The following is a 17,883-nucleotide window of genomic DNA, read 5'->3' as shown; positions in this document are numbered from 1 at the left end:
GTAATTAAAATAAACACCCCCAGGAAGAGCTTTAGATACAAGGTCTTGCTTGTGGACTTGCAAAAGGCATTTTACATTTTTTTTCACTTCATCTTTCTCACGTTCTTCTGTGAGCAGTAACATAAAACTTACCCTGATTATGTCAGGAGTAAAAATAATAACCAGGCAAGCTCAATCAAATGCAGAGAGACTACATAAGAAGACAAAACAGTGTCTCCAATCACTACACAGGTAAAAACACATTTCAGACAAATGCAGGTTGTTGTGATTTAATATTTTTTATAAAAAGGGGTAAATAATTACAGGGCTATTACCCCAGCATGTTACATCCTTCACAGCTGTGAAAACTGAAGGCAAAAATATGTGGTTTCACAATGCTTGATGAAAGGGAGAACATGTACAAAGTATCGTCTGTGTTTAAGTGGATAATGTTTCTGTTCATGTAAAAGACCTGATTTTCTTTTCTCTCAGGCAAGCATACCTCGAAGAAGGGTTTTCTAGGCAGCATGCCCTAACTTTTAGTAATTTACCTGACTGTTGCTTGGATGCAGTTATCTTTGATAATCCATAGACTTACACCAATGTTAAGCATTACAAGAGAATCTTTTTCCTTTCAACTAGTGTGTAGAAAGTTAGCCAAAATGTCTACTTCTGTATTCTGCAAAGAAAGGCACCGATTGATGCATACTTCAAAACCACCACTGAGAGCTACAGCCAGCAAAGCAAGGAAAACAGTGCAAACACCTGCATAAGAAAGACTGAAACACAGCCATTTGGGAATTTCTTTTTCAGCCAAACATTGTGAAGTGTGGTGGTGGAATGCTGCATTTTGTATGGTGAAAGGGCAACTGTACGCATCTTTTTTCTTATTTGTAATTGAGGAGGTTTGGGTTTTCTTCTTGTAAAAGACCCCATACAAACCCATCCGTTGGCCGGGACACGCTCAAGTTACTGCTGAATTTTACTTTTTCTTTCCCTCCAAGGCAGATGCAAGTGAATGAAGAAAATGCCAAGATTACTTCAAATAGATGCAGCATGCCCTAGGCAGAGAAAGCCTTCCTCAATACATACACTGCTTTAGAGGGTCGATTAGGAAGGGGACGTGCTCTCTGTCCCTCAGCTGTCTTCTCCAGCACCCATCACCAGTCCGCCACCTCTTCCCTGCTGCACACCACACCAGCATCCTCCTCATGGGAACAATTATGCGTACCAACCTCGGCGTGGGCACACTCCAGGAGAGTCTTCTCCTGCCCGGAGCATTGGACATCATCCAGAAGAATACGAAGCAAAGTCCCTTCCCCAAATTCTGCCTTCTTGCTGGCCCGCACCACATAGGGGAAGCCCAGCTGGCGGCACACCACAGCAGCAGCTGCCGAGCTCCAGCCATCATCGCACACCGTGCCCCACTCACCATCAACATAGACCTCTACTCGGCCCCAGCTCCGTCCACGGCTGCCACCATCCATCAGCCGCACGGCCCCATTGCGGGGTTTCTTCTTCCTGCGCTGTCCCTTCCTTTCCCCCTTCCCAGGCCTGGGGCTTGGTGCTGTGGCGGGGACCAGCATCACACTGCGGTTCACTGGGGCTTGGTCCACTCGGTCCAGAGCTGATGTGTGGGGTGTGGCATGGTCTGGCCAGCCTCTCCTTGGGGCCTCAGTCGTGGTCTTTAGCCGGGGACGTGGTGTTGGTGTCTTCACAATGAGTTCTGTTAGAGAAAAACAAACCAACAAACCAGGAAATCACAGGTCTGTCATTCTGCAGACGCTGCTTAAAGATAATGACACAAAAAACAGTGCTGATTTTTGGCTGATTTAACTTTTCTCTTGGAATTTGATTACTTGGTCCCATTGAGAAGTGAAAAAGTTCCTGGTAAGCCCATACTTCATCAACTAGAAATGTCTGCTGCTTTTAGTTAGCAGAGAGGACTGCACTACTTAATGCCAATAAATAAGACTCTCGAGAAGGAAACATTACCCAATTTCCAAGCAGACTACTGGCAAAACTTCAGCATGGGTATTAAAGGGTCAGAGCTGGAGCTTCGCAGGTAGGAGTTCCTCGAGTCCCCTTCTCCCCTTCCAAAAGCATTGTAGAGCCACACACTCACACACTTTTTCTGCTGTTCTCTTCATTACTAATGACTGGATCGTTACCAGACCAAGAGCTCCGGCCTCCCCACTGTGCCAGATGCTTTATTCAGAGGAGCTGAAATCGCGAACATTCAAAATCAATTCTCTCTGGTAACTGGAATGTGCAAAAAGAACGGAGTTGCCAGGACAACACATAAAACAGGATTTGGGGTTGTTTTTTAATTCCTTATGAAAAAAAGAAAAAGAGCCTTGAACTCCAAATAGCTGAAAATTCTTTCCTGTCACAGTTTCCAGGCGTAACTGGACTTGCTTATTCACATACACTCTATTTTTAGCTTAAAAATAAGTTCTAGCTTGTCAGAGGGAAGCAATTCAGAATTACTTGGAATAATAATCAACTGAGCTGTGACAGCATCCATATATTTGCAAAGCTATCACAACTTTTTTTTTTCCTCCTTGATTTATCCATTCTCATCAATTGCTCTGTAGTAGATATGGGGAAAAACAGTTGTCTTAATAGCCACTGCTCTCTGAAGGCAAACCCACGCAGTGGTTCATGTTTTGGAAGAGCCTCCCAAACAATGCTATTACGAGAAAAATGGTACTTCTGGTGTGCAAAGTGTTCCCTCCTCTGGAAGCTGAGATTCTGATGGCAAGAAGTAAATGTGAAAGTCTTAGCTGCTACACCTCAGTCACTACTGCCTGATCTGGCAAAGCACTCACAAGTGCTGGAACTCATACAATGGTATGTAGGACTGCAGAAAAGCTAGTGGTCACTTGGGAGTGCTTTTCTCCCCACTCTATCAAGTTGTTTTACGTGTTACTCTCCGTCAGGCTGTTTATTAAGTACACTTCCAACAAAAGCATTCTTTGAGCTCATGCTGGCCACATGCTTTAGTGATTCCGTCACGTTCACACAAACACCAACAAAACAGCAAAATATTTACAGCTCTACCTCCTTGTTTTCATGCTTCTGAATCAAAATTTTCATGCTTGGTTTGCACCTAAATGTGAATGCAGTTGTTGAAATGATCAGTGGAATGTCACCCACTGCTTCTACGTTATGATGTGATGAAAACTACCTTCTAAATGAAACCAAAAATTAGTTACACTTATAGTGTAATACATTTTAATAAAATGTACTCTGGACTTGCAGGCAGAATAATATATAAGAAGAAACAGTGACAAAGCTGGCTGAACGTGAACAAAATTAATAATGCTTGGAAATGGCATGCACAGCTTGCAAAAGAAAATGTTTCCGTGGAGGTGCTGAGTGCTCGGGCATGTCAGCAGTTAATAATTAGCCTTAGATCTTGTTCCGCCCTAAAGACTTGATCTTACAAGGTGCTGAGTGCCCTCATTCCTTCATGAAGTCAGAGCTGTAGGACTCGTCAATGATTCAAATGCAGAATAACGTGATTTACGTAATAAAAAATTAAATAAGAGTATCCTGACATTAGAGTTCCTACAGTAACATTAACTTCATTACAAAGTTGTTAGAGAACTGTCTGGATACTTATACGTGTAAACAAAATACATAGGGGAAAAGAAATATGATACTGTTAAATGTAATTCTGAGAACCAAATGGTGTATTTAGTTCTTTGCACTTAATGTAAATAGCACTTACTGCAGCTTCATCTGCAGCTTCCACTGTTCCAGTTTTAGCAGCACAGTACTTCATTCAGCATGAAGCAATCAAAAAGCCCTGGAGGGTTTGGATAAGCCATAAGTTCACCTGAATGGCTGATCACACCAAGTCTTTTGTGAGCATTTCCTCATCACATATTTTCTCTCTCACAACTAACAATGTCTCAGACCTCATCTTGCTCAGTGAGTTATTTCCCAGCCCTTTAGCCATGATATCCTTCATCGCCTGAAGTGTTCTTCACTTCCTGAAGGCACTGCAAAAATCATTTGTCACTGAAAAGCACCACAGAACACAGGTTCTCAGTACAGAAACACTCATGGGGAAAGCTAGTTGTTAGTAATGAAACAGTCATTAAGCAGTATGGAAAAGGCAAAAAGGTACAGAAATTGCAGAGATTTCACATGCCTGGGAGAGGGGAAATATTTCCTGCCTTATGCCTTCCTTGAACCAACTCCTCAGATTCAAACCAGCTGGCAAGAATTAATCTCCAGGATGCTCTGAAGCCTGCCGTTCTGGGTGGTCTCCACGCAGAGGGAGAATGCAAGCTTCGAATTTATATTTACTGCCAGCTAACACATGCCCATAATAACCAGCAGCAATGACACTTACTCTCCTTTGGCACAAATTTTACAAGCTTGCTTTTTACTTTCACTGGCAGAGGCTCAACTTGGCATTTTCCTGGTGGTGCTCTCCTGTGAAAAAAGGGACACATACAGTGTACAATTAATTCCTTTCCAGAGGCATCACGAGCCTCTGCTTCCCATTGGTTTTTTTTTTGACAAATGTAATGCTCACTGGGAAAAAAAGAAGTCTGCTTAAATGATCCAAATAATCTCTTACAGTAGAAAACATAATTAAACAATCACATATCTCCATTGATCAAAGTCCAAATATTCACAAGTCAATGGAGTCCTCTGGCTGTGTTTTTGTTTGCCATTGCTGAATCCATTAAGGAAATAAAACATTGGCAGGTCCAAGCAATCCAGAAAGAGATTAATCAGACTGAAACTAAAAATCACAGAACTAGACAGTGTATGTTGAGTATCTGACACAAAGGTCATACTAACGCAAGTTTTCTGGCTGTCTTCAGGGAAGCGAAATAACAGACTATTATTCATATACAAAGCCAAAACAAAAGACTTGCCCTTTTATCGTGGTTGATACAAATGTGGAAAGCAGCCAGGTGGAGAATAAAGAGGTCTGCGATTTGTCACTGCCAATGACTTGTCATTTCCAAAATACCAAAAATGCATTAGTTTCAGACAGGAACTGTAAGCGTCTCTGACAGAAGCTATCTCTTAGAACAACACATTATTTTTACACAAATTTGTTTGCCTTGGAAGTACAGCTCACTTCTGAGAAGTTACATCCAGTTCATAACCACTCTTTGCCACGAAGGCTGCTTCTTAATCCGCAGCCTTCTTCAGAGGTTTTCAAACTGGTTCAGAAAGGCATGATGCGTGCATTTGGAGCATATCACTCCTTTGCCATTAGGATTGTTTGCATTTGCATTTCTGTGGAAGGCAGTGAGTTCCTCTCTCAGTTCAGGCATACGGACATTATATTTCCTGCTTTAATGATTTTCCCCGTGAACTCATTCATATTGCTACATTCTACAGACTATAGCAACTTGTTTTTAAACTTAACTTGTGATTTGCCTTTTGACTTCTGCTTTTCCATTTTTGCAAAGGTTGCGTAATGCAAGCCTCTTACTATGCAGTTTACAGGAACTAATCCACGGCATTAGCTAATGGAAAATGCTCCTGACAGAGGAGGAGACAGAGGAATACAGGCAACAGCACTGAGGTCTGTTTAAGCTTGGGGTCTCTTTCCAACATAAAAATAGAAAATTAGTTTGGTTCAGGAGAATGCTCAGATAGCTAAAGCTCCATGTCAAACTCATTTGAAAACTAAAAGTGAAGCCTTACGAAGTCTCTTTCCACAGAGCTAGCTAAAAATATTTTGGTGTTTACCCAATAATAATACTGTTTAAAAAACAGGAAATTGGAAAAAACAGCTGTAAGTCTTCCCACAAAACAGAGCTATTCCCTGCCTTACCCAGTCTCATATACAAGTGCACGGCATCCAGAAGATATGATGACAGTTTGATTCCTTGTCCAAACCATTTTCCCTCTTAAAATACACAATAAAGAATGCACTTTTTTGACATCCTTTGTTTTGCTGTCTTTCTGCTCTGTCCAAGCACACACTGCAGGGTCAGCCCCGGCCGCACGGGGCACCTGGATGCACAGCACCAAGATGAGGCTTTGCAGCAAGCATCCCCTACCTGGAGGTGTCCACCACTTTGTACACCACTCCGTGCGGGGCTGTGGCACTTGGTACGCCAGTAGACATGAAGTAAAGTTCTCCTAGGAAAAAAAAAAACCACAGCCATGAAATCTCCCCATGGAGCTTCTGTCCATTGGCACACGCAAGTTAGAGAGCATCAGGGAACGATGAGCCTTGACAGAGAGACGTCTGGCTACTGGAACAAATAGTACAGTGGGTTTGTAATGAGTGTTCGTCTGCATTCCAGTGGCAAAAGATACTCTGTGAGGGGAAAGTTTTACATATCGTCATTAAACGTTATTTTGACTGATTTCTGCTGCATGTTTAGCTGTCCAGACCTTCGTTGTCACCTCAGTCAAATCTGTGTCCTTTAACTTCACTAGTGCAAAACAGTCAAAACTCCCAATTCCTTTTGTTGAAACAAAACGAAAGGGCATTAAGACTGTTCACACTGCCTCACTCCTTCGGGGTGAATTACAGGAGAAGAAAATCCTGCTTTTGCTTTCTCACACAGCGAGGTGTACCTCACACGAATGGCATGTGGATTTGTGACAGCTCTGTCAAGCTGCATGGGTAGAGCTCGACCTTCAGCCAAACAACTTCCATCACCATTTACTTGACATCTTTTCTCTTAACTGCATTTCCATCCCCCTCTTCCTGCTGTGCAGGAGGGGTCAGGACAAGCAGCCCTCACAGGCACTTTCCCTCCACATCCCATATTTCTTTCTTGGGAATTACCAGGCAGGAATATGGCTGTGTGATCCACAAAACATGCAGGCTGTCACACATGCACAAGCGTGATGCCTAGAGTGCCCCCAGCATGCCAGGGGATGGGGCTGCTGGTTTTTGAGAATGCAATGAGCTAAAAACACAGCTGCCCCCACCACATCAACACATCCACTGCTCCAGCTGGATTCATATTCATCAGAGCGGCAGCCCCAAAAATAACTGCTCCCGCGAAGAAAAGCTTGTTAAAATTAATTGTGTGGTAAACCTGGGAAACATGGCTGCCTGCATGCCAAAGAGGTGCGGGAGAAAAAAGTTCACTGCAGAGAAAGAAAACTCACTCAAATGCTAGCAACAAATTCCATTATAACAAAGCAAGCAAAAGGCAAAGAGCTGCCTCTCAGAACAGACTCCTGCCTGAGCTTCCAGCTGCCTTTATTCTACTTTCTTAAGCCATGTAGTTCTCATTTAAGGTGACGGATCTTTCTCATCACAGCCCTGCAGATCAGCTGTACATTCCATGAAAGTTAGACATTAAAGAAAACAGATCTCAAATTCCGAATCATAAAATTCCAAATTCTCAACTTTTGAGCTAATCCTCAGTTTGGATGGTTTTTACTGCCGTGACAAAACAGAAAAGCACAAGTGATATAAGTTAAATGATTACCTGCTTCATCTTCAGCAAAAGAGATTATGTACTGGTAATAGTTATTGATGAGCCCGGGGAACATGCAGGTTTGTCCTGTTCCCATGCAGATCTCGCTGTATTGCCACTCTCCGGTAGCGCGATCCTCTTTCAAAGACATCAGGCGTCTGTGAAGCAAAAAGAAAACCCAGACCCTAAAATTTGCACCAAGCAATCAAGAAAATGATTTATGAACATTCACTGGGAAACCTGAAAGGATATTTAGTGCTATTTAATGCTAACATGGGTGCACGTTAGCAGCAGTATGAACTGCCGCTCATCTGAGAATTAAAGAATTGCTGATGCCAAAACACTTGCATTAATCACGCACGCATCCCTTGTCTTTCAGGGGTAAGACAAGCACTTGGAGAAAGGATAGGCAAGGATTTAAGGGATTTTACTGGACTTTAAAAAAATATACCTTTGGTTTGTGTAAGTGCTGCATCAGAGATTTGCGGAAGTTTAGGGATTCGCATGCTTTTGTACACCACCTTCAGTATTTTAAATGAACACCATATCATTGCTCTTATATTTGTACTGACACAGTGTGAACCAGCGACATCAACAGTTGCTGGCATGAGGTCACATTGCTGCACAGCGGCGTGGAGTCGAAGCTGTACAAAATGTGCCACGTGAGCCCTTCTGCCACAAGCAGCACAGAGCAGCAAGCCAGCAGCAGGTACATTCGTGGGTGGGCATAGCATTACTGAAGGACTTCAGCTTAGTAAGTGTCTGAATATCTACTTACCCACTCATAAAGTCACCAAATATGTACAGGCCATTCAGGTTCGGAGACTCACAGCCTCGATAGACATAGCCTCCTGTAACGGATTTCCCCATTTTGTGTGGATATGCATAGATTGGAAGCACATCATCTGTAGAGGAGAATAGGTGCATGGCTTGCCTTGTTTTTCAAATGATGTAGATTAGTTGCTTCTGCAGATAGTTCTGAGATTACACGACACAATCAGGTTTCCCTTGAGTACCTTCTAACCAAAGGAACTGCTGATGAAGCCAAATCTATGTTGACTCTCACTTCTTCAGAACCAAATTCGATAGCCCCGTTTAACTGGCCGTGCTAACCAGGACAAGCCAGCTCAGGGCTGGTATCACACTACCAATGCAAGAGGAATTCCTGATAAGCCTGAATGCTCTCCATCCTCCAGGCACCTGACCATACATCTGAGCCCCTCTCCCTCCATAACCAGGCTCCATTAGTGCTGCTTCTTGCCAATTTCTAAACAGCTTCCCTATGAATTTGCAGGCTGCTTTCAGAGATACTCATCTATGCAGGAGCTGCTTGCCTAGTGCAGTTGTGTTTCACTGGTGAAAGGCCAAAAAAAGAGACAGGTGACTCCAGACTGCAGGCACTGCTGAAAAGATATGTCAGATGTCAGCATGAATAGCATGTGCTTCTATGAAATGGGGGAACTTAACCCGAAAGGGCCATCAAATATTTATGGTATAGCACTGTCAAGATGTAGTGCTGGCAGATTCATTGTAAAATGTAAGGTAAAACACAAGTCAGAGGCAAAACAGAGGGAGATGATTTGATTTTGAAGATCTCCATCAGATGCCTCTTTGTTCTCCTTTTTCCCTTTTGAAACTCACAGTCCACCCTTGCAGTAGCCACCCCTCTTCTTCCTCATAGCCTTCCTCCCTCTCTTTGTCAGCAAACCTGGCAGCTGCACAGCAGAAGTACTTCATCTGAGGCGGGTGTTTCCTAAGCTTACGCTGTTCTTACCACTGTGCAGGGGCTGTGACATTTCACTGTGCTAACAAAAGGGTCTCTAAAGGCATCACAAATTGTTCTGAGTCCCTGGAGACCTCAGTAAGTGCTCTCCATGAACACTTGCAGAGGTGCTGTCATGCAGAGAGCTATAAAGGGGCTCTCTGACAACTGCTTCAGCAAAGGAAGTGCTAAAAACCTGCTCCAAGCTTTCAGAAGTTTTATAAAGAAACACTTAAGTGCTCCCACTGTACTTGCAGCTATGTTAATAAACAGCAGGTTAAACACATAGAAGGGAAAAAACTAGAATCTCAGACAGCGCGTATCAGTGCCAGCATCTGGATCTATGTGGAGATGCTCCAGCATGAGATGTGCTCCAGATCAGACCTTGCAACACAACACACTGGGTTCACACACACACCAGCCAGCAAATACCATGGATTCAAGTTTGAAAAGTAAAAAGCAATTATGGGTTTGATTTTTGGCACAGCTAAAAGAAATACAAACCAAATGGACGTTCAGTTACCTGCAAAGCAATCTGCATGCTGGATGGTCAACTTACAGAATTTGTTGTTTTGGTTTGTTTGTTTTTTTTAAAGAAGGACATTGGTTGTGAAATATGGAGAAAAAATACATAATTGTTCCAAATTATTTCTGCTTCTGCAGGAAAGCTTATTTGATGTGGAAAAGATGAAATTCTCCCCCCAAATCAAGGAATCTCTAGAATATTTGACTAATTAACTATATTGCCAAGGAAAGCAACAGTGAGGACATTTCATTTGTCTCCCAACTCAAAAAATGATGACCTCTGGACTTCCAGGATGTAACCCCAAGTCAGTTCCATCCTAGACTGAAACCACATAGCCTTACATGGCAAAAATGGATGCTTTCAGTCAGGCTTTGAAGGCAGGAACTAAAAACGACAGTGCTGAATACTGCACAGCGCGAGAGGAACTTTTAAAGAGAGCATATATTTACCCAGCGAAGAATTGACGCAAAGCTTTTTATCATAACAGCTGAATCCTTCCCTCGCCCTCCAGCCGTAGTTTTTCCCCTTCTCTACAATGTCGATCTCTTCGTATTTGTTCTGTCCTACATCCCCGCAGAAGAGACGCCCCTTCCCTTCCTTCGTATCAGGCTCGCCCCTATCGAATGAGCAGCGCCACATATTCCTCACTCCATAGGCATAAACCTCAGGTCGAGCCTGTGGGTCATCAACGAAGGGGTTGTCTGGGGGGATCCTGTACACAGGGCCCCGGTCATTGTTGTTCACATCAATCCGCAGCACTTTGCCCAGCAGTGCTGATCTGTATTGGGAGAAGAAAGGAAAAGGGGAATTAAATTAGATGGCAGTTCAACAGACGTTCTCATTTGGAGACATATATATATTTTAAAGAAAACACAAGACTTTCCATGGGAGATGTGCACAAGCATCAGCACAGCATTAGAGAAAAAGTAAACCCTGGACAGAAAACACACCATGTTTTACCTCCCCCAGTTGCTTGCCTTAATCTAAGGGCAGCAGAAGGGACACGTGATGCACACAAAGTTTTAGGGGCTCATACTTGTTCTGGGCATTTCCAAAGGTCCCAAAAGGATCTCCAGCCATGCCTCCATCTCCAGTAAATATATAGAGATAACCATCATCGCCAAAGAGCAGCTCTCCTCCATTATGATTGGAAGCTGGTTCTTCTATTTCCAGGATTATCCTAATTGAAAACAGGAGCAATGCATTACCTATTGCACAAGTCCTAAGAAAAAGGCAGAGTAATACCCACCCAATGTTGTTCTTGAGACATAGAAATGGCTGCAGATCAGCTTTGATGCATATTCTTCCATACTGAATCTTACTTAAGCTTAACTGATTTTCTATCGTCATATTATTCAAACATATTTTCCAGACTGCGGAAACACCAAATTGTGTAATAAGGAAAATCTGAGAAATTACATGGCAGAACATACTTTTAATTATACTTTATACTTGTCCTCTGATTCTTCCTTCCTCCTCGTTTTTTTCCATTAGAAAAAGGTACCTCAGCTCAAATCAGACTGCAAACCACGAGGGAAAGGACTCCATCTCTGCATCTGTACAGCATTTGGCACAATCCTGACAGGCGCTTTCAAGGCAACCTCAGACTTTTTGAGCATTACGTAATAGCTAAATGCTTAAAAAGAGAAGAATCCTTAAAGGGCAATTACATACATAGGGCACCAGGAACTTCCAGAACTGCAAAAGCAGTAGCACCATTCAATTAGCATCCTGACAAAGCAAAGGTTACTCAAGGCATTATCCTTACCTTCATTTTAAAGCCTGAACATCTCTTACTTTTATCTGTTTGTGGGTTTTTTATTATTATTATTATTTTGCTTGTTTTTAATGCAGCTAGCCTCTCTTTCTTTGGCCTAGACAGGTATACCCTTCTTTGGGTAAGGAACTGGCTAGAGGGCCGTGCCCAGCAGGTAGTAGTTAATGGAGTTAAGTCCATCTGGTGACCCGTTACAAGTGGTGTCCCCCAGGGGTCAGTACTGGGGCCCATCTTGTTTTATATCTTCATTGATGACCTAGATGAGGGTATTGAGCGTACCCTCAGTAAGTTTGGAGATGACACCAAGTTGGGAGGTAGTATGGATCTGCCTGAGGGTAGGGAGGCCCTTCAGAGGGATCTAGATAAACTGGATTGCTGGGCTGAGGTAAATGGGATGAGGTTCAACAAGGCCAGTACTGGGTCCACAATAACCCCATGCAGCGCTACAGGCCTGGGGATGAGTGTCTGGATGGCTGTCAAGAGAAAAGGGATCTGGGGCTGCTGTCGGTTGATGCTCGGCTGAACATGAGCCAACAGTGTGCCCAGGTGGCCAAGAGGGCCAACACCATCCTGGCCTGCATTAGAAATAGTGTGGCCAGCAGGAACAGGGAGGTAATCATCCCCCTGTACTCAGCACCGGTGAAGCTGCACTTTGAGTACTGTGTTCAGTTTTGGGCCCCTCACTACAAGAAAGACACTGAGTCCCTGGAACGTGTCCAGAGAAGGGCAACGAAACTGGTGAGGGGTCTGGAGCACAAATCTTATGAGGAGTGGCTGAGGGAGCTGGGATTGTTCAGCCTGGAGAAGAGGAGGCTCAGAGGAGACCTCATTGCACTCGACAACTTCCTGAAGGGAGGTTGTGATGAGGAGGGGTTTGGCCTCTTCTCCCAGACAACAAACAGGACCCGAGGAAATGGCCACAGGTTGTACCAGGGGAGGTTTAGATTAGACTTAAGGAAAATCTTTTTCTCTCAGAGAGTCAGGCATTGGAATGACCTGCCCAGGGAGGTGGTGGAGTCGCCGTCCCTGGCAGTGTTCAAGAGGCATCTGGATGAGGAGCTATGAGATATGGTTTAGTGGCTTGTGGTAACAATGGTAATGGGAGGACGGTTGGACTAGATGATCTTGTAGGTCCTTTCCAACCTTGTGATTCTATGATTCTATATAAGAAAAGGCCAAAATATATGAAAATATAACTTTAAAGAAAGGTAAAGCCAGGAATACAAGAAGGAGATCCCCAGGTGAAACAAATGAAGCTTACTTCAGTTTCCAGGGATTTCCCTCAACAACCCAAAGAAACATCTCAGTATGAAGTCTGGGAGAGACGCGCCTGCACAAGCACAACAGGACCACAGGTTTGTTTTATTAAGCTTTCCCTATACTAACCAATGGCTAAATGAGCACAGAAAGAGTTGCAAGTGCAGAGCTTGATTATTCTCAAAAAAAAAAACAGCTGAGAGGCCTTGACATCTGCAGGCTTAAACTGCTGGACCAGTCATCAAAGCCCCTAATACAGTGTAACGAAGTGAAAATCTCAAAATTGACACTATTCAAGGTCTTCTTCAAACAGGGGATCAGTCACGTGGCTCTGCAGCAGGTTATAAATCCATTCACTGTCTTCACAAACAAACCCTTAATTATCTGTGTGTATTAATGTGGATCAGCTGCAGGGTCAGACTCAAATTAATTTTCCTATCAAAATACTCCCAGTAATAGCATAGTGATTTACATTTTATTTAATTTGATGCTGAATTTGTAATATCATATGGTCAAGCTCTCATTCAGATGAAAAAAAAAAATCATGGGGTCAAATTCATTTTGGTACAGTATTATCAAGTTTGTTTCCAATGATTTTGGAAACCTTCAGCATTGAAGTGAATTTCACTCAGGCCTTGCAGAAGTCTATCACAAAGGATAATCAATAAACCAAAACATTAAATGTAAGTAATGTTCATTCAAAGTTCAGTTAAGTCTTCTGACACACTGGAACTAAGGATGGTGACCATTTTGTTCTGAACACTCATAGTTTACCCACAGAGGACACGTAAATTCACCGTCTCATGATTGCTAGGACTGAACTTTGGCTACCTTCATAGGATCATAAAATGGTTTGGGTTGGAAGGGACGTTTCAAGATCATCTAATCCCAACTCCTCTGCTGTAGGCAGGGACACCTTCCCCTAGACCAGGTTGCTCAAAGCCTCATCACCTTGCTAACACACTGGAATACAAGAACAATATTGAGCTAAATAAGCCTTATTTGTTAACAGTACTTAAAAACACACAAGCTGTCTTCTGAGATCTTAAAGACATTAAAGGTGCGTACAATACCTTTCAGAACCATGGTCCACAGTATTCATGTCACCAGAAGAAATTCTGAACTCACTGATTCGGATTCTCTCTTCATAACGAACTTCAACTGAATAGTAGACATACACTTTACCAGTAAATTTGAATTTAGGATGGAAGACAATACCTAGAAAACCCCTCTCGTCTCCTTCCCAAGGTGAGGTAAGCACGGCTTCACTGATGTTCAGAAAAGGTTTTTCGAGCCTGGACCGGTCAGGGAGGTAGGCCCACACCAGGCCAACCTGCTCGGCGATGAAGAACCGGTGGGTGCCATCGTTGGCGTGCACCATCGCAACGGGATTGCGCAGCCCGTTGGCCACTTCCATGAGGCAGAGCTGGAGGCAGCCCTCTGCATCAGCAGTCACCAACCCCAGGTTTTGGTTAAGGTTCTCGTTAGCCAGCAGGTGTGGGAAACAGTAGTCCGTGTCCTCCAGGGACAGGTAGCGGCAGAACTTTGCCATGTTGTTCTCCAGTGCAATTAACTCCTGGTCTGTAGAGAGATAGTGAAAAATGGACCGGCATTTTTGCCATACTTGCTGGCAATAGTCCTGGCAAAGTCCTGGTATGGTCCGCACAGGGGTGGAGGGATCCTCAGCATCGTACAAGTGAGCTGCATATGGAGAGCATTCCTAGAAAGAGAGAGAAAAAGCCTCAAGCCACGTCTGGATCAGATTTAAAACAGCTGAGCAGCAACACTAATTGGGCAAATTTCACCTTAATTACAACATATGTTATGGTATGTTATGGTTTATTCTGAAAATATATTAACAAAGGAAAAGATCTTAGAAAGTGGGTTTATCTTAGCATTCACAGAAATGATCTTCAGTGTTCCTGGTGAAAGCTGGCTCCCACGTGCTTCTCATGTGCGTCTCCATTTATCCCAACCATCGCACGAACTCAAGAAATGATGACACACATCTTGCTATATCACCTTAGCAGACTGGACTGGAAAAAAAGCACTTCTATCCTGGATGCTCTGACTATGAGATACAGAGCAGGTTCACCACAGCACATCAGTGACACAAGGAGTTAGCTGGGAAGATTCAAGCCATAGCGAGGCTTAGGTTGGGAGGGACCTTACAGATCATCTCGTTCCTGCACCTGCACACGGGATCCCTGAGCACAGACATTTTATGTGTCTGGCTCGAAGAGGTCAAATGAATCCCACTCTGACTACACTGGTCACCAAGTTCAGGTGACAGGATTTCAGACAGGGAGCACAAAATGGCCATAGGCAAACCCCTAAACCCTGAGAAGAGTGCAGGACAGCCCTTATTTAGGGAAGGTGAATCCTTGGAGATCTGAGGACTGACTCAACTCTACGTACTCCGTATTTTCCACTACAAGAACTCCTCCAGAGAGACTCATTTTCTTTCTTTGTCACTGCAACCCAGTAAAACAGTCTGTAAATCACAGACTGACTGAAGTGACTCAGTTCTGATTTGTAAGAGTTTTTCCATGTATTAAACATATAATATTTTCCAGTTTCAATGCATCTTCCCAATAGGCGTCTCAAAAGTGCTCTCCAAATAGCTTAACATGACTGTGTGAATGCTCAGCTATTTTTATAGGGTAGATAAATAACTGAGGCGAGAAAGGCAAGAAGAGAAACTATCCTTCCTGAATACATTCTGCACTGTTTAATTCCTGGATGGCATTGCTTCCAAGTAAAACCAGCTTTGTTAAAAAAAGTCATCCTATAGGCAGTTGCTTTCTAATGCAGATTACAGTGCTATTCAATAGCTGAAAAGGCATAAGATCCAGAATACTGATGTATTTAAATTAGCTGGTAAGTGCACACACTATTTTTTATTTTATTTTCTATTACGTGCCACAATTAATGGAGAGGCCATACAACAGATCATTAGCGTACAGTAAGCTTTTCCGCCCGTAATGTCAAGCTATTCACTGCAAAATGAAGGTTATTATGCCTTCAAATGAGGAGCAATTAATGCGGTAAAAAGGAGATTGCACATGACACCAAGCACAGAAATTACACAGGCAGATGTAATAATGGCACTCAGCTCCGCTACATGAACACAGAGGTGTGCCAGGGACAGAAAACAGCTGCAGTGTTCGCTGGTGTGGCTGTCACGACGAAAATTTAGCCTAAGAAAACCGATTTGAGCAAGAGAATTGGGAACAAGGCCTGTATCGGAGCTGCTTCCCTTTCTGCCCATGGAGGTTTCACACTCTGGAAGAGAAGACACCGAGATGTATGTGGTTCTCTGAAAGCCTGCTTCGAGCAAGCAGCAAGAATGTCAGAATTAAGGGCTGTGCAGAGGAAGGACTTCCCTGTTCCTTCGCCACCACAGGCTGCTCAAGTAGAAGAAGAAACACTTGTCAAAATAATCTGATTACATTTGAGAGAAATGACAAATTGTGAGCGGAAAGGGACAGACGTGTGCTGAGTAATTCACAGAAAACCATTTATAAATACAGGTGTAGGCTATAAATTCCATAGACGGCGGATAACTGAAGGCAGCGTTCTGGAACAATCGCAGTGCCTGAGCTCCCATTCTGTGCCTGTGCGGCCATTTGTAGCCATGTCTCAGGGCCAGCGGTGAACTGAGCTCATCAGAACGTCTCAGTGAATCATTTTTTTTCCACGTTGAGAGATTTTCACCACTTCTGATGAACACACTTTCAACAGCCAGGTTTCTGACACAGGCAGGGGACGGAAAGAGCGCTTAGTGGGCACTGCTAACTACACCTCTCCTACCTGCAAACCGTCTGTTGGATGCTGCCTGTCCCGGGAACGTACCCAAAGGTTTTTGCTTTCAGTACAATTTGGGATGAAATGAAAGTCAAATCTCCAGAAGCTGTTATAGGAAACGGTCACCTCTCTCTTCGCAGTTCTAACAACACAAATGTTCCCTGGAAAATGCTATGAGCAGGATTTCTGTACAGCCACTCTGATCCCATCCGAGCACGGCAGACTGGGCTCCGCTGTCTGAATTCATTTAATTTTTACACTTACACAGCACAGAGCTGCCACTGTTCTGTCCCAGGGGCATTTTCATACACACGAGGCCACCGCCAATGACAGGGCCGGACACTTTGCTCCGCACAGCGTGTGATCATCCTGTTACCATATCCGGCCACAGGACATCAGCCCGAGTGAGAATCTCCCGACCAGAGGTTTCCGGGCCTCACCCTCAGGCTTTACATCAGGACTGCTGACACCTGGCCGGTGCTGCAGCACGTCGGGGTGCTGTGACCCCGCACGAAGACACACCTGACGCTGTGGGAACAAGGAGCGTGTTTTGTACCTGGGGGTCTTCCCCGGCCCCAGCGATCAGACCCCTGGGGGATGTAACCGCCCACACCCGTGCCTTTCAGAGTGCTGCTGCTAAGTTAGAGCGGAGCCAGAGGCCGAGAAGCCCACAGCAACCTGGAGAGGGGCAGCTGCTGGTGACTGATCCAGGGAGCACAGCTGAGCTGACAGCCCCATCCCTGGCACGGTGGGCAGCGCTCCCCCGTCTGAAAGCGCCGTGCCTGGGTCACGCAGCGCCGCGCCACGGCTGCTGTGCCCGCAGCCCCGCCGACACCCCGAGCACCCCGCGTGGACCGGGACTCGGGCCGAAGCCCCCTCACCTGGCAGAGCAGGTCCTGCAGGTGCCCGGCGCAGGCGGCGTACGTGGGCCCGTCCAGGTGGGCGCTGAGGCGGTAGAAGCGCTGCAGCAGCGCCCGGTCGCGCCGCGCGTCGCAGCAGCCGAAGGCGCCGTAGCGCCGGCAGAAGGCGAGGGCCCGCGGCGGCCGGAACGGCGGCTTGAAGTCCAGGCACTGCGGGTGCGGCCGGCCCGGGCCCGGGCCCAGCGCCGCCGCCAGCAGCAGCGCCAGCGCCGCCCCGCGCAGCGCCCGCATCCCGGCCCCGCAGCCGTCGGCGGGGCAGCGCCGAGCCTCGGCCTCCCCCCGCCGGCCGGCCCGCCCCGAGCGCCGCCCGGCCGAGGGGAGCGGGGGCTGCGGAAAGCGGCTCCGTGCGGAGCCTCACCGCCCGCCGAACATTGTCTTACGCTGCGGGGACGGCTCGGGGAAGGAGGCTCGGTTTGGTTCCAAGCCGA

General features: G+C 45.1%; 1 protein-coding gene across 2 annotated transcripts; it reads right to left on the bottom strand.

Moving 5' to 3' along the window:
* Positions 1–253: 253 nt before the first annotated feature.
* HHIPL1 (HHIP like 1) lies at positions 254–17,861 on the bottom strand. Of its 2 annotated transcripts, XR_006939376.1 has the most exons (10): positions 17,417–17,861; positions 13,802–14,448; positions 10,731–10,874; positions 10,144–10,472; positions 8,185–8,311; positions 7,419–7,564; positions 6,024–6,105; positions 4,346–4,428; positions 1,975–2,202; positions 1,565–1,705 (listed from the first exon to the last, which is right to left on the bottom strand). XR_006939376.1 is itself a non-coding variant. In XM_421358.8 (9 exons), exons 1-9 carry the CDS (start codon positions 17,684–17,686, stop codon positions 1,140–1,142), a joined length of 2,394 nt encoding a protein of 797 aa, XP_421358.5. In that variant the 5' UTR covers positions 17,687–17,861; the 3' UTR covers positions 254–1,139. The 2 variants fall into 2 exon arrangements, 1 of the variants encoding a protein (XP_421358.5); XM_421358.8 differs by lacking the exon at positions 1,975–2,202 and having other exon boundaries at positions 254–1,705.
* Between the last annotated feature and the right edge of the window lie 22 nt (positions 17,862–17,883).

Source organism: Gallus gallus, chromosome 5, assembly GCF_016699485.2.
Source record: "Gallus gallus isolate bGalGal1 chromosome 5, bGalGal1.mat.broiler.GRCg7b, whole genome shotgun sequence".
NCBI lineage: Eukaryota > Metazoa > Chordata > Aves > Galliformes > Phasianidae > Gallus > Gallus gallus.
This window is presented reverse-complemented; position numbering and strand designations above follow the sequence as displayed.

What these genes read in the sequence shown, in the direction of transcription:
- HHIPL1 (XM_421358.8), bottom strand. Translation starts at nt 17,686, where the DNA reads ATGCGGGCGCTGCGCGGGGCGGCGCTGGCGCTGCTGCTGGCGGCGGCG. An exon ending in TTTGGTGACTTTATGAGTGG is followed by an intron (nt 7,565 to 8,184) that starts GTAAGTAGATAT and finishes TTTGCTTCACAG; the next exon opens with ACGCCTGATGTCTTTGAAAG. An exon ending in TTTTGCTGAAGATGAAGCAG is followed by an intron (nt 6,106 to 7,418) that starts GTAATCATTTAA and finishes TTTTTTTCCTAG; the next exon opens with GAGAACTTTACTTCATGTCT.